This window comes from Octopus bimaculoides, chromosome 7, assembly GCF_046866305.1.
Source record: "Octopus bimaculoides isolate indiv1 chromosome 7, ASM4686630v1, whole genome shotgun sequence".
NCBI classification, from domain to species: domain Eukaryota; kingdom Metazoa; phylum Mollusca; class Cephalopoda; order Octopoda; family Octopodidae; genus Octopus; species Octopus bimaculoides.
In genome coordinates, this window is record NC_142934.1 from 2577243 (window position 1) to 2593886 (window position 16644).

The following is a 16644-nucleotide window of genomic DNA, read 5'->3' on the forward strand; positions in this document are numbered from 1 at the left end:
TCATTCTACAATCATATTCAACCTCACTGAAGGCCATTTCAAACAAATGGCTTTTCACTATAGCCTCACACTGACCAATGCCTTCATTTCAATTTTAATGTCCATCTTTCCATGCTTGCATGACTTGAATGGAGTTTGTTGAGGCAGATTTTCCTCGACCAGATGTCCTCCATGAGGCCAACCCCCACCTCTTTCCAAGCAAAGTCATATTTCCCATTGGCTTGACATAATGTGAACTGCATCCACTGTATCATGGTGATGCTCATTTACAACCATCACCATCATCAGGCTCATTTACAAATATCAAGACAAGAGACACACACACACATGTATATATATATATATATATATATATATATTAATAAACAAGAGTACAAAATAGTACCAGAATTGCGAGAAATAAGAGACAAAAACAACTCAAAAAGTTGTCTTTGATTCTTATTTCTAGCAATGCTGGTACTATTTTGTACCTTTGTTTATCAATTTACCTTTAGGTCTTAATTGCTAATGGGCCACCTATATTATGTTTAATACATTATATTAATTTATATATATATATATATATATGTATATATATAATTTCAATTTGCAATGAAAACTATCAGCTTTTAGAATAAGTGTAATTGAGAAGAAACTGTGTAGAATTCTCTTTCGCTCTTTCTCTCTCTCTCTCTCTTTCTCTCTTTCACACACACACACACACACACATATATACTGATTGCTCCTTTTCATCAGAAGAGTGCCGTTCCTTCGTTGAATCTTGCATGACCATGTGCACACAGGTCACTCTTCAGCCCAGATTATCTTCTGCAATCATGTTCACAGATATAATAACTTAATCTGCCTGTCAGCTGGCATCACCAGTTGAGTTATGGCCTCATGTATCAACTTACAAATAAATGAATAAGACAGGGTGGTTGATGTTAGGAAGGACATCCGTCAGTAAAAACCCTGCTAAAACAGACACAATAACCTGGAGTGGTCTTCTACCTGGTTGGCTCCTGTCAACTGCCCTACCCATGCATGCATGATGACAATACATATGTCTGGCCAGGCTGTCATCCATGCACTGACAGTGGGTTTCTCTCAGTTTCCATCTACCAAATCCTCTCACAAGGCTTTGGCCAGCTGAGGTCTCAGGTTCACTCTTACTACATGCCACTAATCTAAGGGGCCATGCAGTTGGGACTGAACTTGAAACCATCGCATTACAAAGTGAATTTCCTAGCTGCAGCTGATAGAAAATAAATGAAAAATTATGCCAGTGTGTAAAGAAGAGATTTTAAATTGTGGAGGAGGAGGAGGAAGTATTAGTGTAGTTGTTTAGCCCCAGGTCAGCCGTGATCAAGCCCACTTGTTCACAAATGTATTCCAGTTTTCATTAGATGCTTCTTTTATTCCTACCCAGTCTATCAGACGTACCCTGTTTAAAAAAGATGAGTGTGGTGAGAAAGATTTGGTTGCTATTTCTAGCAAGTTGAGTAACTACATAAATGCTTCGTCAGTGGAGAAGAGAAAGGGTTAAGGTTGTAGTAGTAGGGAGGAGGGTGGCTCCATATCACTTTTCTAGTGATGTTATAGTAGTAGCAGTATTAAAGAGATGAGAGGGAGAGAGAGAGAGAAGGAGAAGGAATAGGACGAAATAGAGTGGCAGAAGGTTAGAAGTGAAGAAGTGAGAGGAGGAACAGGTGCGGCGGCAGGGGAGGAGGGGGAGGAGGGGGAGGGGGAGAGGAGGAAGGAGGAAGGTGACTGTCTCAAGATTTATTCTCTGCAACAACACACAAAAAATCTGTAATTATTGACCTTTCAAGTATGGTGACACAGTTTTGTCTCCCTTAAAATGAAGTAACACTATAATTAAGATAGTTTTTCTTTGCTTTTATTTAATATTTCAGTCAGGGAAGGCAGAGCAGCACCCCTGGACTCCATGACACTTTTCAGGGCAAGAAAGAACAATGTTACCTTCACCAGAAACAGCCTAAATGCTTGCAACAGAGTTGACTTCCCAGACACGCTTCCACCCCAATCTACAAGGGCCAGGTGACGAACAAATTAAATATACCACCCAGCAACTGGAATGGCTCTTCCAGTATGCTTCCACACATGCCTCTATAGCTGCCAGGTGAAGACCCTAACCAGACAGCCATGCCTGCTCCCTAATACAGATATTAACCCTTTTGATAGGGTTAATCCCCAGAGACTGCTCCTGGTTCTAAATTAAAACCATCCAACAAAATTTCATGTGAATTCGTTTCAAATACCAGCTTGATAACGACACGAGTTATTTTACTAAATAATTATTTTCAAAATATTTTGAAATAGTTTAATGTATTTCATTCAGAGTTTCAATGTGAGGCAGGTGCAGTGGAAATGGGTAAAAAATGTATAAATTTAATTTGTAATTGTGAACAATCAGAGATGAAATATTCTAATCCTATAGAAATTCCTAACATACAAGTTGGAAAGTACAGGTGTGTGACGTTACACTCTGTTGAAGGTAAAGAAGGCGGGGAGGACATCAGTCATGTGTGAAAGAGCTGAGCGGTTTAAAGTAAAGCAAGTCAGGGTTAGTGAGACATGTAGTTCAGACTGGATTCAGTAGACTGAAAATGGAAAAAATGTACCTGCAATGACTATCCTGTCTTTTTTTGTTTAAGCATAATGTATCTAGGACTGCATTATACAATGTGTTCCTCCTTGTGGTTGGTGTTTAGCATCAAGTAGTTATAGGTAACGTATATTAAAACTTGTATAAAATACATATCAGATCTTGCAAATATACTATGATCTCTGTGTGTAGACCCAAGTCTACCCCAGTTCAAAAGTTCTATGTTCAAACAGGTACCATCCAATCATTTTATTAAGACCTTGTATTTCTAGATTATTGAATGTGTTTTTCTTTGCTTAGATCTTTGTATCTTGCAAACCTACTGCCAATTCAACTCAACCCGTGACTATTCCAGCCTACATAGAGTATCTCACATCAGAGTAGTCATTCTGTCCGTTTTTTAAGACAGAAGGAAGTAATTTGAGAGCTGTTCATCATAGTTCTCCAAGCAATAACAGAGGAATTCAAGACAGGCTGGGATCTTCTCTATACTGACGACCTTGATTTTATTGCTGAATCACTGATCTAGGGAAGAAGTTCCAGGTATGGAAGCAAGGTCTAGAATCAAAGGTCCTTACAGTTAACCTAGCAAAAACTAAAGTCTTAGTAAGTAGGAAGGCAGACACATCGCAAATCCTTTCAGGTAGATGGCCCTGCTCAATCTGTAGAAAAGGTGTAGGTAGAAACTCCATAAGATGCACCCAGTGTAAGCTTTGGACACATAAGAGGTGCAGCAATATCAGGGGAAGGTTAGCAGGGAAACTAACTTTTGTATGTGGAAGGAGCACAGGTAGAATAAATGCTAATAGGCAGAAAATAGACTCCATCAACTGCCGGGGGGGGGGGGGGAGCTAGAGGTAATAGGTAGCTTCCGTTATCTAGGTGACCAAGTTAGTTGTGGAGGTTAATAGCTGTGAGAATAAGATTAGGCTGGGCAAAGTTCAGAGAGTTCCTACCCCTGCTGGCAACAAAGGGCCTCTCTCTCAGAGTGAAAGACAGATTGTTTGATGCCTGTGTGTGAACAGCTATGCAGCATGGCAGTCAAACATGGGCTGTGACAGTTGAAGACATGTGCAGGCTTGAAAGAAGTGAAGCCAGTATGCTTCGTTGGATGTGCAATGTCAGTGTGCATGTTTGACAGAGTGTAAGCATCTTGAGAGAAAAGTTGGACACAAGAGGGATCAGATGTGATGTGTAAGAGAGAGGACTGTGCTGGTATGGTCATGTGATGCGTATGGACGAGGACAGCTGTGTAAAGAAGCGCTGATCTCTAACTGTGGAGGGACCCTGTGGTAGAGGTAGACCCTAGAAGACATGGGACGAGTATTCACCAAGGTACCACTCTTCCAGCACTTTTCTTCACTAAAGAAATCAAAATAAATTTTAAAATGTCTGGCAGTTTATTAACATGTTGCCTTTTTATAATTTATTTAGTTTTAATATTGCTGTAAGAAAGAAGGAGCTAATGGTCCTTCTTTGCAGGGCTTCTGAAACAAGTGCATGAGACAGTTTGTACATCTGTGAATCAACAGCCATTGGCATGGAAGGAATGTCAGCAGGGAACATGGGAAGCAAAAGACATAATGATAAGAGGAGGAGTGATATGTGTGTTGGCTGAAGGTAACATGCACCTAACTAGTTGTGATGAGTAGAGAGCATAGTAGGAGAACTGGAATAAAGAGAGAGAGAAAGAGAAAAGGTGAGAAGAGTAGAGAGGGTGAGTCTTTGCCTATCAACTAGATTACCATGTTTTGGATGTATCCTAGAGGTTTTTTTGTAACAGTAGCATCAGCATATGAACAGTATTCTATTGTAGATCTTAAGATTGAGAGATGGTCATCAGTTGTTTGATGATGAAGTATTTCCTGGTTATGAAAAGGAAAACTAGTTTTTGTTGTTATGAATACAAAATTCCTAGAAAATATGAATGATTGTGAGGTGACACATGAGCAGAGACCTTCAAGGTTTTGGTTATCTGATTAGTAAGCAGAAGATTAAAGATTGCTTAATATGGGCAGTGATGAAATCTCTCTGTGTTGTTGAAAGAAATCAAATTGATGCATCTCTATTAGAGAATGTTTTTTCAGGGCCTAGGTTTCTATTTACAATTGTCAGATGAACCAACGACAGACCTAAGACTCCTGATTAGTAGTAAGAATCCCAAAGATCCATCAACATCAAGGAAATGGCCATGCACAATATCGAGGAATGAGACAGATAAAGCTTCAATACTGGCTAATTGGATACAAACAATCAGCAAGTAGCATCTCTGATGGTTTAACGAAATGGATCACATACATTATTGATGGCCTGAGTAGACAGGAGCCAAGACAAGGCCTCTACATGGTTGCTAGACCTGTTAGAAATAGCAGCCGAATCACATATTAAGAAAGAATAGATAGTGGAGAATGTAAGTAAGGGTAGACCATTCCAGTAAGATATGAGAGAATGGTCACAGAACCAAATGACTTTGACCATAGGTCAGCTTGGTCAGAGTAAATTTAAGCTTAAATAAGAAGCATAATAGAACAGTCTCAGCAGATCTGATCTCACAAACGATCAGTTGGGATTCCTAGAACCTATCTACTTAACCCCTACTCTTACAGCTTCATATTTAACCAATGAGGGAAATCTCTACATGACCATTCAATCGATTCAAAAGAGCAGTGAAAGTTTCCCTTACACCACAACCTACCATCTTAGATAAAAGATCGGTTAGGCAATATAGTTCTGGGTTCCTTTATCATCATTTAGCGTTTATTTTCCATGCTGGCATGGATTGTACATATGACAAAGGTGAGGGTGGTCACGGTTGGATTGTACTTGATCAGCTCGATCAGTACTGACCAGGGATTAAACAACAAAAAACAATCTGCATATTCTATGGTGCTTGTGCATTTTATTTTGTTTTTTGTCTTTTCATGGTTTAGTACAAGAAGGGTTAGGGTTAGGGTTCATGACCCCTTTAAAGGTCTCTGAGATAATGTGACAGAAAGGATTGAGACCAGGTGGACTTTACTAAAGACACTCAAAGACCAGGAATGATGGGTGGGGGTAGGGATTAAAACAGTTGAGGGGGAGATTAATTCCATGACTCACGGTTGCCTTAAGCTTCAAGTTCTAGCAGAGCCCAGGGAGTCAAGGACCTAACAGTATAATCTCTGATAATCCAATATATGGTTTACCTTCAGTATAGCTATCGTATTGATCTTTAGCTGAACGGGCCAAGGAACCTATCAAGTTCCCTTTTCGTCTGGAATTGTTTGACACAATTATTGTTTTCTTGATGGCAGCAATGGCATTTTCAATGTCTGACTGCAAAAAACAAAATAAACAACATTAATACAAAAAAATACTTGTTTCTATTTCACTTTTCATTAATATTACGGACAACTATCACTCACATTGTTCCTCTCCCTAACTCTAGCCCAACTACTACTACTACTACTACTACTACTACTACTAAGGATCCCCTTTGATCACGGATGAGCATGGGTTTGCACCTAGAAAGTTACCCTCTGAGGCATAAGTCTGAGCAAGGTTATTTACGGAAGACCAGCAGTTGCCCATGCCTCCCCACCCCCCCACGCCATTGTTGTTATCCAAGGGAAAGGCAAAAGGGGCCAATACAGCTTGGCACCTGTGACATCACAACTCATTTCTACAGTTGAGTGAACTGGAGCAATGTGAAATAAAGTATCTTGCTCAAGAACGCAACACACAGTCCGGCCCAGGAATCAAACTCACTACCTCAAGATTGTGAGCCCAACGCTCTAACCACTGAGCCAAGTGCCTTCACTACTACTACTACTATTAGTTATCTGCACCATCCAGTTCTATCCACCCACCCATCTTTCTACACCTCTACTCTGTTTCTCCTGTCACACCTGAGTAGTTACCTGTTGGAATTACCTCCACACCTTCAAACCATTGAGTGACATTATATGACCACCCAAGCTCCTAGAAACAGCAGCCAAATCTTCTTCAAATCACACCCATTTATCCCCCAAAAGAGGAAGGTTGCATTGAATAGTCCCAGAATCTAAGTTGGGTAATCATAACTGGTATCAAGGCTGATTTGGAGTTAAATGACTACAAGCTGGATATATCCACCTAGGAATATTCAAACTGAATGTTAACTAGCTCCTTCTCCTTGGTGTGAGGAGAGTCTGCAAAGAGGACAATTATTCAAACTTATTAAAAAAAAGAAAACTTTCAATACTCAACTCTATTCGTCACTCCAAAACTCTGTTTTAGTCTGGTTAATATTAGTAAAGCCTGCAGACCTCTGGTGAAGGCAAAGTGATTAACGTGTTCAGCTCATGAGGATAAAGCCATGCCATCAATTCATGGAACAGGTAAAATGTTGTGCTCTTGAGCAAGGTACTTTATTTCACATGACTTCAATCTATTTAACTGTCAATGAGTACTAAGTGCTTGGGCAAGTCTTTTTCTTTTTCTTTCTCTCTCTCTCCCCTTCAGCTGCCATATCCTAACTCACAGCTCTTGTACCCCAGCCATACATTTCCATTTGTAGCTCTCATCACAGGTGTATTAAGCTTTGTAATTACAGATTTGCACAAAAACCTAGAAATACTAGCATTTTCTAAGAAAAAGCAAAAGAAACTGAGACGTATCCTTCAAATCCAATCTCTTGGTGACTGTGAAAAATTGTAAGACACATCTGAGCAGTCTGTAAATGAATCTATGCAAACACTTGGTCGTGTGCACCTAAAACATTACACTTATGTAAAAAGAAATGGTGCACACGCTTGCACACATTTATACACACACTGAGCAATAACAATATCAACTTTGCCCTAACCTCAAGTGTATATTAATATCGTTATGGGCAACGAACTATAACTGAAATTCCTACAGAATATCAAAGAGAAGAGAAAGATGACTTACCATGTCAAATGTCATCATAGCTTGGATATACAGAATGACACTGTAGCTTAAGGAATGGTATATACTGTAGCCAGCACTATATAATGAGAAATATATATACACATATAGAGATATAGACAGATCTTAGTAACTCAATAATATCCTACTGGATCGTTGAGGCTAGATGGGGACATCAATGGTTATTTTAGGATGGGATTCAAAAGAAAATGAAAAACAACACCAAAAATATATGTACAACAAAGAATGTTGGCTAGTTTTAGAGTGAATAGTTTTATTTTATATATGCCCTACAGGTAGAAATTCTATACAATGTACCCAGTGCAAGCTATGGACAGTGGAATCACCAGAAGGTTAACAGAGAAAGTAATCTTGTATGTAGAAGATGCACAAGTGCATCTTTAGTCTGAGGTCACATGGAGAATTGATTTTCTCAAATACTTTGGAAGCTTCTTGGAGGTAATTGGTAGTTTCTGTTACCTAGGCAATTTAATTAGCAGTGGAGGAAGATATATTAAGAGTACAGTCGCTAGATAAAAATAGGATGGAGAAAATTCAGAGAGCTATTATCTCTGTTGGCAACAAAAGGTCTCTCTCTCTCTCTCTCCACGCGAATGGCAGAGTGTATGATGCTTGAGTATGCCTAACAATGCTACATGGTAGTGAGATGTGGGCCCTGGATGCAGAGGACATGCAAAGACGAGAAAGAAATGAAGTAATCATATCGCCTGATGCATCAGGAATATTCTTAACAAGGATGGACATGCATGGCTGCAATCTCACTTTAGTTGCCGGGTCTTCTCAATCGTAACGTATCTCCAAAGGTCCCGGTCACCTGTCATTGCCTCCGTAAGGCCCAATGTTTGAAGGTCATGCTTCACCACCTCATCCCATGTCTACCAGGGTCTACCTCTTCCACAGGTTCCTTCAACAGTTAGGGAGTGGCACTTCCTCACACAGCTGTCTTCATTCATACGTAACACATGACCATACCAATGCAGTCACCTCTCTTGCACACCACATTTGATGCTTCTTATGCCCAACTTTTCTCTCAGGGCACTTACACTCTGTCGTGTGTGCACACTGACATTACACATCCAGCAGATCATACTAGCTTCATTTCTTTCAAGCCTGCACATGTCCTCAGCATTCATGGCCCATGTTTCACTGCCGTATAGCACGGCAGTTCACACACATACCTTTCACCCTGAGCGAGAGGCCCTTAGTTGCCAGAAGAGAAGGCGGTGAGCTGGCAGAAACGTTAGCATGCTGGGCGAAATGCTTAGCGGTATTTCGTCTGCCGCTAAGTTCTGAGTTCAAATTACACCGAGGTCGACTTTACCTTTCATCCTTTCGGGGTAGATTAAATAAGTACCAGTTATGCACTGGGGTCGATCTAATCGACTTAATCTATTTGTCTGTCCTTGTTTGTCCTATTCTTATTCTAGTTGCTACACTCTCAGAGCAACCACCCCCACTACAGGCTTGGTTGCCTAGGTAGCAGAGACTATTAACTGTTTCTAGTTTCTTCCCCTGTTGACAATCGTTGATTGTGAAACCAGTACTTATTTAATTTGTAATGATGTAATATGATCCTAATATCACCATAAATTTTATTATACAAACTTTCTGTGACTGTTACATTTCTTTTCTTTCTTATATACCTATCCCACATCTATACAGAACTTTCCATTTTTCACTGTATATTTTGATATATCATCATGAGTCAGACCCATTCAAGCATCGAAAAGGAATTATTAAAACTGGTGATGATGATGATGATGATGATGATGGAGGTGGAGGTGGTGGTGGTGGTGGCAGTTAAATGTTTCCAATCCCAGCTTGCTTGAACCCCCCCCACCCTGGTTCTAGATACAAAACCTCCTATTTAAAGAGTTCATTTTAAAATGAAAACTGTGTAAGAAACTTATAATGACAACTATTTCAAATAATGATTTCTAATTTGGGCAAATTTTGAAGAAATTGTCAATTCTATTGACCCTAGTAGTTAACTGGGATTTGATTTTATTGACCCAGGAGAGATGAAAGGGAAAGTGGGCTACGGTGGGATTGGAGGTCAAAATGTAACGAGCCAGAATGAATATCACTCTGACAACTTTGTCTGTCCACTGACCAGGTTATTTTGCATAATAGCAAGAAAATTCTTGATTATTTTCAAAATTAATTAATGTCGCAGACTGAATTTTCCCTCAAAATGTGATGATGAAAGGGTTACAGGAAGAGGAGTAGCAGAAGCTATGACATTTGCGATATTTAGAGAAGAAAATAAATACTCACCATGGTTCTAAACGTTGCCTGGCTTCTGTAAATTTGTTGTTTAAGAAAAGATTCAATACTATATTGGCTTCTTCTATACTGGAGTCTAGAGTTACATTCTCAGGTGTTCTGAAAAAGAGATAGGAACAAGTATGAGGAGGAGTCAATAATTGATGCCTGACGTAAACACAAGGTCAGAAATTTGGGTGAGTGCTGAGATACTGAAACCAATGTTGGTACTTGACTGAAAAGAAATGTTGGCCTTGGTAGGATTTGAACTCTGAATATAAAGGACTGGGACTATACAGCACAAGACCATTTTATTTAACACTAAGTATTCAATAATTAATAGATAAAAAGAGGAAAATTATCCAATAACCAAAAATGTAAATTTTGTGTCTTTAAAGTAAGAAAAACTGACTCTCAAAGAGTAAGCATTTCTTGTCAAGGTTGCAAACAACTTTAGATCTGAATGGCTTGTAACATTCAATAGAGTACACCGGTTCTTAAGTTGTTGTTGTTGGCACTCCGTCGCTTACGACGTCGAGGGTTCCAGTTGATCCGATCAATGGAACAGCTTGCTCGTGAAATTAACGTGCAAGTGGCTGAGCACTCCACAGACACGTGTACCCTTAACGTAGTTCTCGGGGATATTCAGTGTGACACAGTGTGACAAGGCTGACCCTTTGAAATACAGGTACAGCAGAAATAGGAAGTAAGAGCGAGAGAAAGTTGTGGTGAAAGAGTACAGCAGGGTTCGCCACCATCCCCTGCCAGAGCCTCATGGAGCTTTAGGTGTTTTTGCTCAATAAACACTCACAACGCCCGGTCTAGGAATCAAAACCATGATCCTACGACTGCGATCCTATGACCGCGAGTCCGCTGCCCTAACCACTGGGCCATTGCGCCTCCACTGCTGGTTCTTAAGTACAGAGGAATGAAAGAGCAGTTGCAACACACAAACACCTTAAATAGGGATCTTTTATTCACCACTAGTACACACACACACACACACACACACACACATACACATGTATGATGAGCTTTATTCAGTTTCTGTCTACCAAATTCACCCACAAGGCCTAAGGTTTTGGGCAAGAAGACACTTGCCCAAAGTCCTACACAGTGGGACTGAACCTAAAATCACATGGTTGAAACCATGCTTGTATCTATTGTAAGACAAAATTCTTTGACCTTTTGTTGCATTCAGAGTTGAACTCCTGCTAAGATCAACTTTGCTAGTCAACTATCTGGAGATGATTAAAAAATGTGCCAACCAAGGTCAATATAATTGGCTGGCAATCACCTCCCACCCACTTTGTACTAGATTTTAAAATCCTTGTTCACAAAATACACAAGTGCATACAATAAACTGTTTTGGCACTGGTTTCCATGGTCTAGATGGCTATCAGTGTAGGCCATCATATAACATTATTCATTCACGTGTTTGCTGCTTACATAGCATGCCCTATTGATTATGGTGTGCAACTTCGATTGCATCAGGGTGTTAGTACACTTTCTGTAAATTTTAGAGTAGTAGTAGTAGTAGTAGCAGCAGCAGCAGCAGCAGCAACAGCAGTGTTATTGAATTGTTGATGAGAAGACATGGGCGATGTGGACATAAGAGTACAGGGCTTCCTTTCCCCCCATTCAAGCCTGATACAGATAACAATAGATCGACCTCTTTCAGAACATTGCTGAAATATAGTAAAACAGATTTATAACAGATTTTGCATGACAGTCTCTAGGCTGGCTAGAAATAACAGCTGAAATCCCTTCCTTCAAATCGCACACTTTATTGGTTTAAAAACATGAAATAATATAGTAGTAGACACTTTTAAAAGAATGGGAAATAGTCCTACTTAGAAACCCATGTTACAGCTGGATTTGTCTAGGATTGAACTACTATTACTACTACAACTACATCAATGGTAAGGCAATGAAGGAACCTGTACGTGGTCACTCAGCCAGCTAAAAATAGAAACCAAATTTCCCTGAAATTCACACCCATCTTGAAAATAAGATTGGTGTACTTCTTAAAAGTTGTACCAAAAAAATAAACAAATGAGTTATAAATGGTTACAAGTGGAGTGTTTTTGACCACAGGTCAGCTAAATTAGGATTTGAATCAGGATTAAACAATTACAACATAAATATTATACAATAATCAACAAAGACAAAAAAAAAAACATCCCTTTCTGGTACTTTCCATGAATTATATATTTTTCGTCCATTTTGTTTTGTTTTTTTCAGTGTTTCAGGAAGGGGATGGAGTGGTAGATTTAGTTACATGAGGTGGGGGGGATGTTTTGTTGCAGTTATATGAATGGACTGTGGAGTGAATTGGAACAAGCAGTAGTATGTATACACACACAGAGGGAGAAAGAGAGAAAAAGTGTGTGTGTGTGTAAAGACTACACACCACAGATGTGCTATAATCAATGAATTTACAAACAACTTTCCTAGGAAGCAAATTTCTTCCCACACAGTCATGCCTGTGCCTACACACACACACACATATATATATATTCATATACATGTGTATATATATATATACATATACATATATATATAAATACATAAATAATGTTTTGTTTTTTTTATTGCATGAGCTAAACTACCTGCGGGATAAACTACCTGCATTAACTTGCTATAAAAGCAGGTAGTAATTTTACCTTGTACTTATTCTTAGTGCAAGTTTTGAAGAGTGCAGTTCGATTTTAAAAATTATTTTTTCAAAGCTATAACGGAAGTGACAAAAGAGCATATTCTGCATATTTTGCTTTGAGTTCAATAAAAACAACAATGCAACTGATAGTACAAGGAATATTAATGCAGTATGTGGGGATCAGAGAATAAGACAGTAGGTAGGGAAAGGAGAAACACCGGTAGCCCAGGCCAAAGAAGCTCTCCACTCATGTAAGGTGTTGTTGTTATCTCTTTGGTGGATATAAAAGGTTTAGACCATTTTGAACTTTTAAACCCAAACCAGATGATAACAAAGGAGATCCAGTGTGAGCAGACTGAGTGGCTTAATTCAGCGCCAGGCAGAAAACAACCATCTTTGGTTTCAAGATGAAAGGTGTTCTTCCATCAGCCACATACAGTGAGAATGACATTCGAAAGGCTGGAGCAGTTTGAATGGGAAATGATGCCCCACCCACCATATTCACCAGACATTGCCCTATCTGATTGTCATTTATTCTACAGTCTCCAAAATCATTTGGACGGAAAAAATATGAATTTTGTAGATGAGGTCAGAACAGTACTGGAGGAGTATTTTTCATCACATACAAGTGAATTTTGGAAGAGAGGCTGTGAAAGCCTACCAGATAGATGGAAGAGCATTGTAGAAAATGAATGAGTGTATATTTTAGATTAAAAAAGAACTTTGTTTATCTTGATTTTGAAAAAAAAGTATTAAAAAACCACATTATTTATGAAATAACCCTCTCTCTCTCTCTCTCTCTCTCTCTCTCTCTCTCTCTATATATATATATATATATATATATATATATATATATATATATATATATATGTATGTATGTATGTATATACCAAATAAGCATATTAAAGTGAAACAAGGTGGCAAAAATAGTACTCAAATACCAGAGGCAGAATAATATGCTTTATTATTATAAAAGCCGCAAAAACATCACAAAAATATCACAAAAGAATTGCTACCCAGAGTTTCACGTTCCCATTTGTCGGAGAGTTTAGACTGAGAATGCATACATACATACATACATACATACCTGCAGTTGCTGTACCAGTGCTGATCCCAATATTTGGGATACTTGATTGGTCTGTAGAGGAAACTCACTCCATAGATATCAAAACCTGTAAAATCCTGACAACTGGGAATTTCCACAGAAAGAGTGATGTTGACAGACTCTACCTAAGAAGAAATGAAGGTGGTAGAGGCCTGAGATCAGTGCAGACGGCCTTCGAATGCCGTGTGGTATCACCCAGGCAGCACCTGCTGAACAACAGCAGCAAATTAATGCAGTGCTGAAAAGTGAAATGAGTAACATTGTACGAGTTGCTGGTGAACTCCTCAAGAAACACTCTCCTCCTGATGATCTCCTCCTACACAGCCCCCAAAACAGCTGGGCTCTCTTAACTCAGAGAAGACCTGGATAGAAAACACTCACCATACAAAAAGAAAAGCCATGCATGAGTATGTTGCCCAGAAGCTTGAAGAAGTCAGTAGAATCGACACAAAGCGCAACTTCTCATGGACACAAGACCACTACATCACATCACACTTTGAAGGCTATGCGTTTACAATTCAGGAACAGGAGATTGCCACAAAGTACCTGGTGAGCAACAGAGACAGTGACCCTCTTATAATCCCAAGGTGCAACCGCATGTGTAGGCCATGTCATGTTTCTGTGAATGACATCACGCATATGATTAGTGGCTGTCCTAAAATGCTGTCACGGTACTACTCAACTATGCGGCACAATGTTGTCGCTAAAACAATTTACAATTCCAACCGCAAAAAAAAGACTCTCCTGAAATAAACTTAGGAAATCCCTCTGTTATGTAATGCATTCATAAACACCAACTCAAGGAATGCTGGTGGAATATTCCCATCAAAACTTCTGTCAAATGTAAACATAAAAGGCCGGATATTGTTGTTTGGGACGGAGGGCAAAGGTATGCACCATCATAGAGGTCAGCTGCCCTGTAGATATAAATATCTCTTTGAAAATCAAAGTAAAAGAGGATATCTATGGACAACTGCTCCGAAACCTCCAGCTTCTATATCCAGACTATGAATTCATATTCATACCAACAATTATTGGAGCACTAGGTTTTTTTAGTAAATACTTAAACTGGGATTTTCAGAAAGAGAAATCAACCGGCTAATTCGTACAAGTGCAATCTGGGAGTGGAACAATAAAAATATGCAAGACTTTTCACAAGTCCCAAATGTAAATTTGTCTGTTAACTACATCCCAAAGATGGAGCCTTGTATTTTTGTTGGAAACTGGCTCCCTCCTCAATGGAAGATTTATATTAATTAAAAAATAGAAGAGACATACATACATACATATCATCATCATTGTTGTTTAACATCCACTTTCCATGCTAGCATGGGTTGGATGGTTAGGCTGAGGGCTGGCAAGCCAGAAGGCTGCACCAGGCTTCAAGAAACTTTGCCAGATCAGATTTAGCCTTGTGCAGCCTCTGACTCACCAGTCAAACTGCCCAACCCATGCCAGCATGGAAAGCGGATGTAAAACGATGATGATGATGATGATATATATATATATATATATATATATATAACTAGTTTAGAAACAAACCACCATACCACAACTCAGTCAATGAAGAACCTGTCCAAAACCATGCTGTGAGACATATACCATACAAAATACTAATCTAAAATTTTAATGATATATAATATCGAACAGTAAGATTATTACAATCCTATAATATATAAGAGCAAATACTTTTAAAATCACAGCGAATACCATAAAAAGAAATGTTCATCATAAAAATATTAATCTAAAAATCAAATAAAGTTTAAATTGAACAATAGAAATTAATACAATAATATAATGTATAAAGGTAAGTAATTGTACATCGACTACACGCATTTCATACATGCATGCATGAGGGTGAGTCTCAAATTATCTGCACTTTCACCATAACATATCTTTATTATTATTGTCACACTGCCTTCTGCACATGCATGCTTATATTTGGTACTATTGTGGTCATGTGATTGAAGTTTGAGCCTAATCATGCCATTTTTCTTTCTGGCTCCACTGTGTAAGCATGGCCACTCCACTAGCAATGTGCACCAAAGAAGAACAAAGAGCAGTGATCCAATTTCTCTGGTCAGGTGTGTCAGGTGCTGAAATTTATCAGAGGCTTTTAGCACAAAACGGGGACACCCATCAACTTCCACCACTGATGAGAAGCTTCAGCAAGCTCGGGAGATGGCAATGGTGAACTGGCGAGTTATCGTTGATGAGGTGGCTCATTCTCTGCAGACTAGACATTGTTCTGTCGATCAAACCACCCACAATGAACTCGGCTTCCATGTCTATGCAAGTTTTTATATTAAGGAAAAAGGGTGAACCAAATAATTATCTTTGGCTTATTTTTAGGTTTCTTATTGCTATTTTGATTAATACTAGAGTGGTTATGTATTACTTTGTCTTTGATGCCACTAGATCTATTAATATAAAAACTAACATTGATAAAAGATTTCTGGCTCTCCTAGACAAATACTTTCCAGCAACTCATAGATACAGGCAAATACTTAATAGGAGTTCTGTGAAATTATCATATAGCTGCTGCCCCAAGATGAAGACTATCATTACACGTGGTCAATATCAGGAGCCTGAATCCAGTTGCAACTGTCACGACGCAGAATCCAGTCCTCTTGACCAACAAGGTATGACTAAATCTATCATATATGATGCAGAAGTTACTGCAACCCTAAATAAAAATAATAATACAACCAATAAGAAGACCTACATTGGATTATGTGAAGGTGGATTTAAAAATCGCTATGTAAATCACATAGCCTCCTTCTGACATAGGGAAAAAAAGTGAAGCTACTAAGTTGGCTAACTGCGTATGGACTTTGAGAGACGACAAAACACCGCATGTGATTAAATGGAAAGTAATTAAGAAATCCATACTTTATGCGAATGGATCAAATAAATGTAAACTTTGGCTGAAAGAGTGAAGATCCCGTCCAGATCTAAGATCCCTAACTCTCTATTGAACTCCAGGTCAGAAATTTTCAGTGATTGCATAAGTATAAATATATTTTGAAGAATCAGAACATTCTGCCTATTCTTGGCTCACTTGATATGTTTCCAGTC

The 16644-nt window shown here is 38.9% G+C and overlaps 1 protein-coding gene across 3 annotated transcripts in view; it reads right to left on the reverse strand.

Moving 5' to 3' along the window:
- The window catches only part of LOC106872246 (tetratricopeptide repeat protein 39A), a 56584-nt gene that overhangs the window by 24261 nt on the left and 15679 nt on the right, over positions 1–16644 (reverse strand). For all 3 annotated transcript variants that reach the window (XM_014919164.3, XM_089354581.1, XM_014919162.3), the window contains 3 exons: positions 9815–9922; positions 7520–7595; positions 5794–5923 (listed from right to left, as the gene is read on the reverse strand). In XM_014919164.3, the coding sequence (XP_014774650.1) occupies positions 5794–5923; positions 7520–7595; positions 9815–9922 (314 nt within the window). The remainder of the gene's footprint in view (positions 1–5793; positions 5924–7519; positions 7596–9814; positions 9923–16644) is intronic.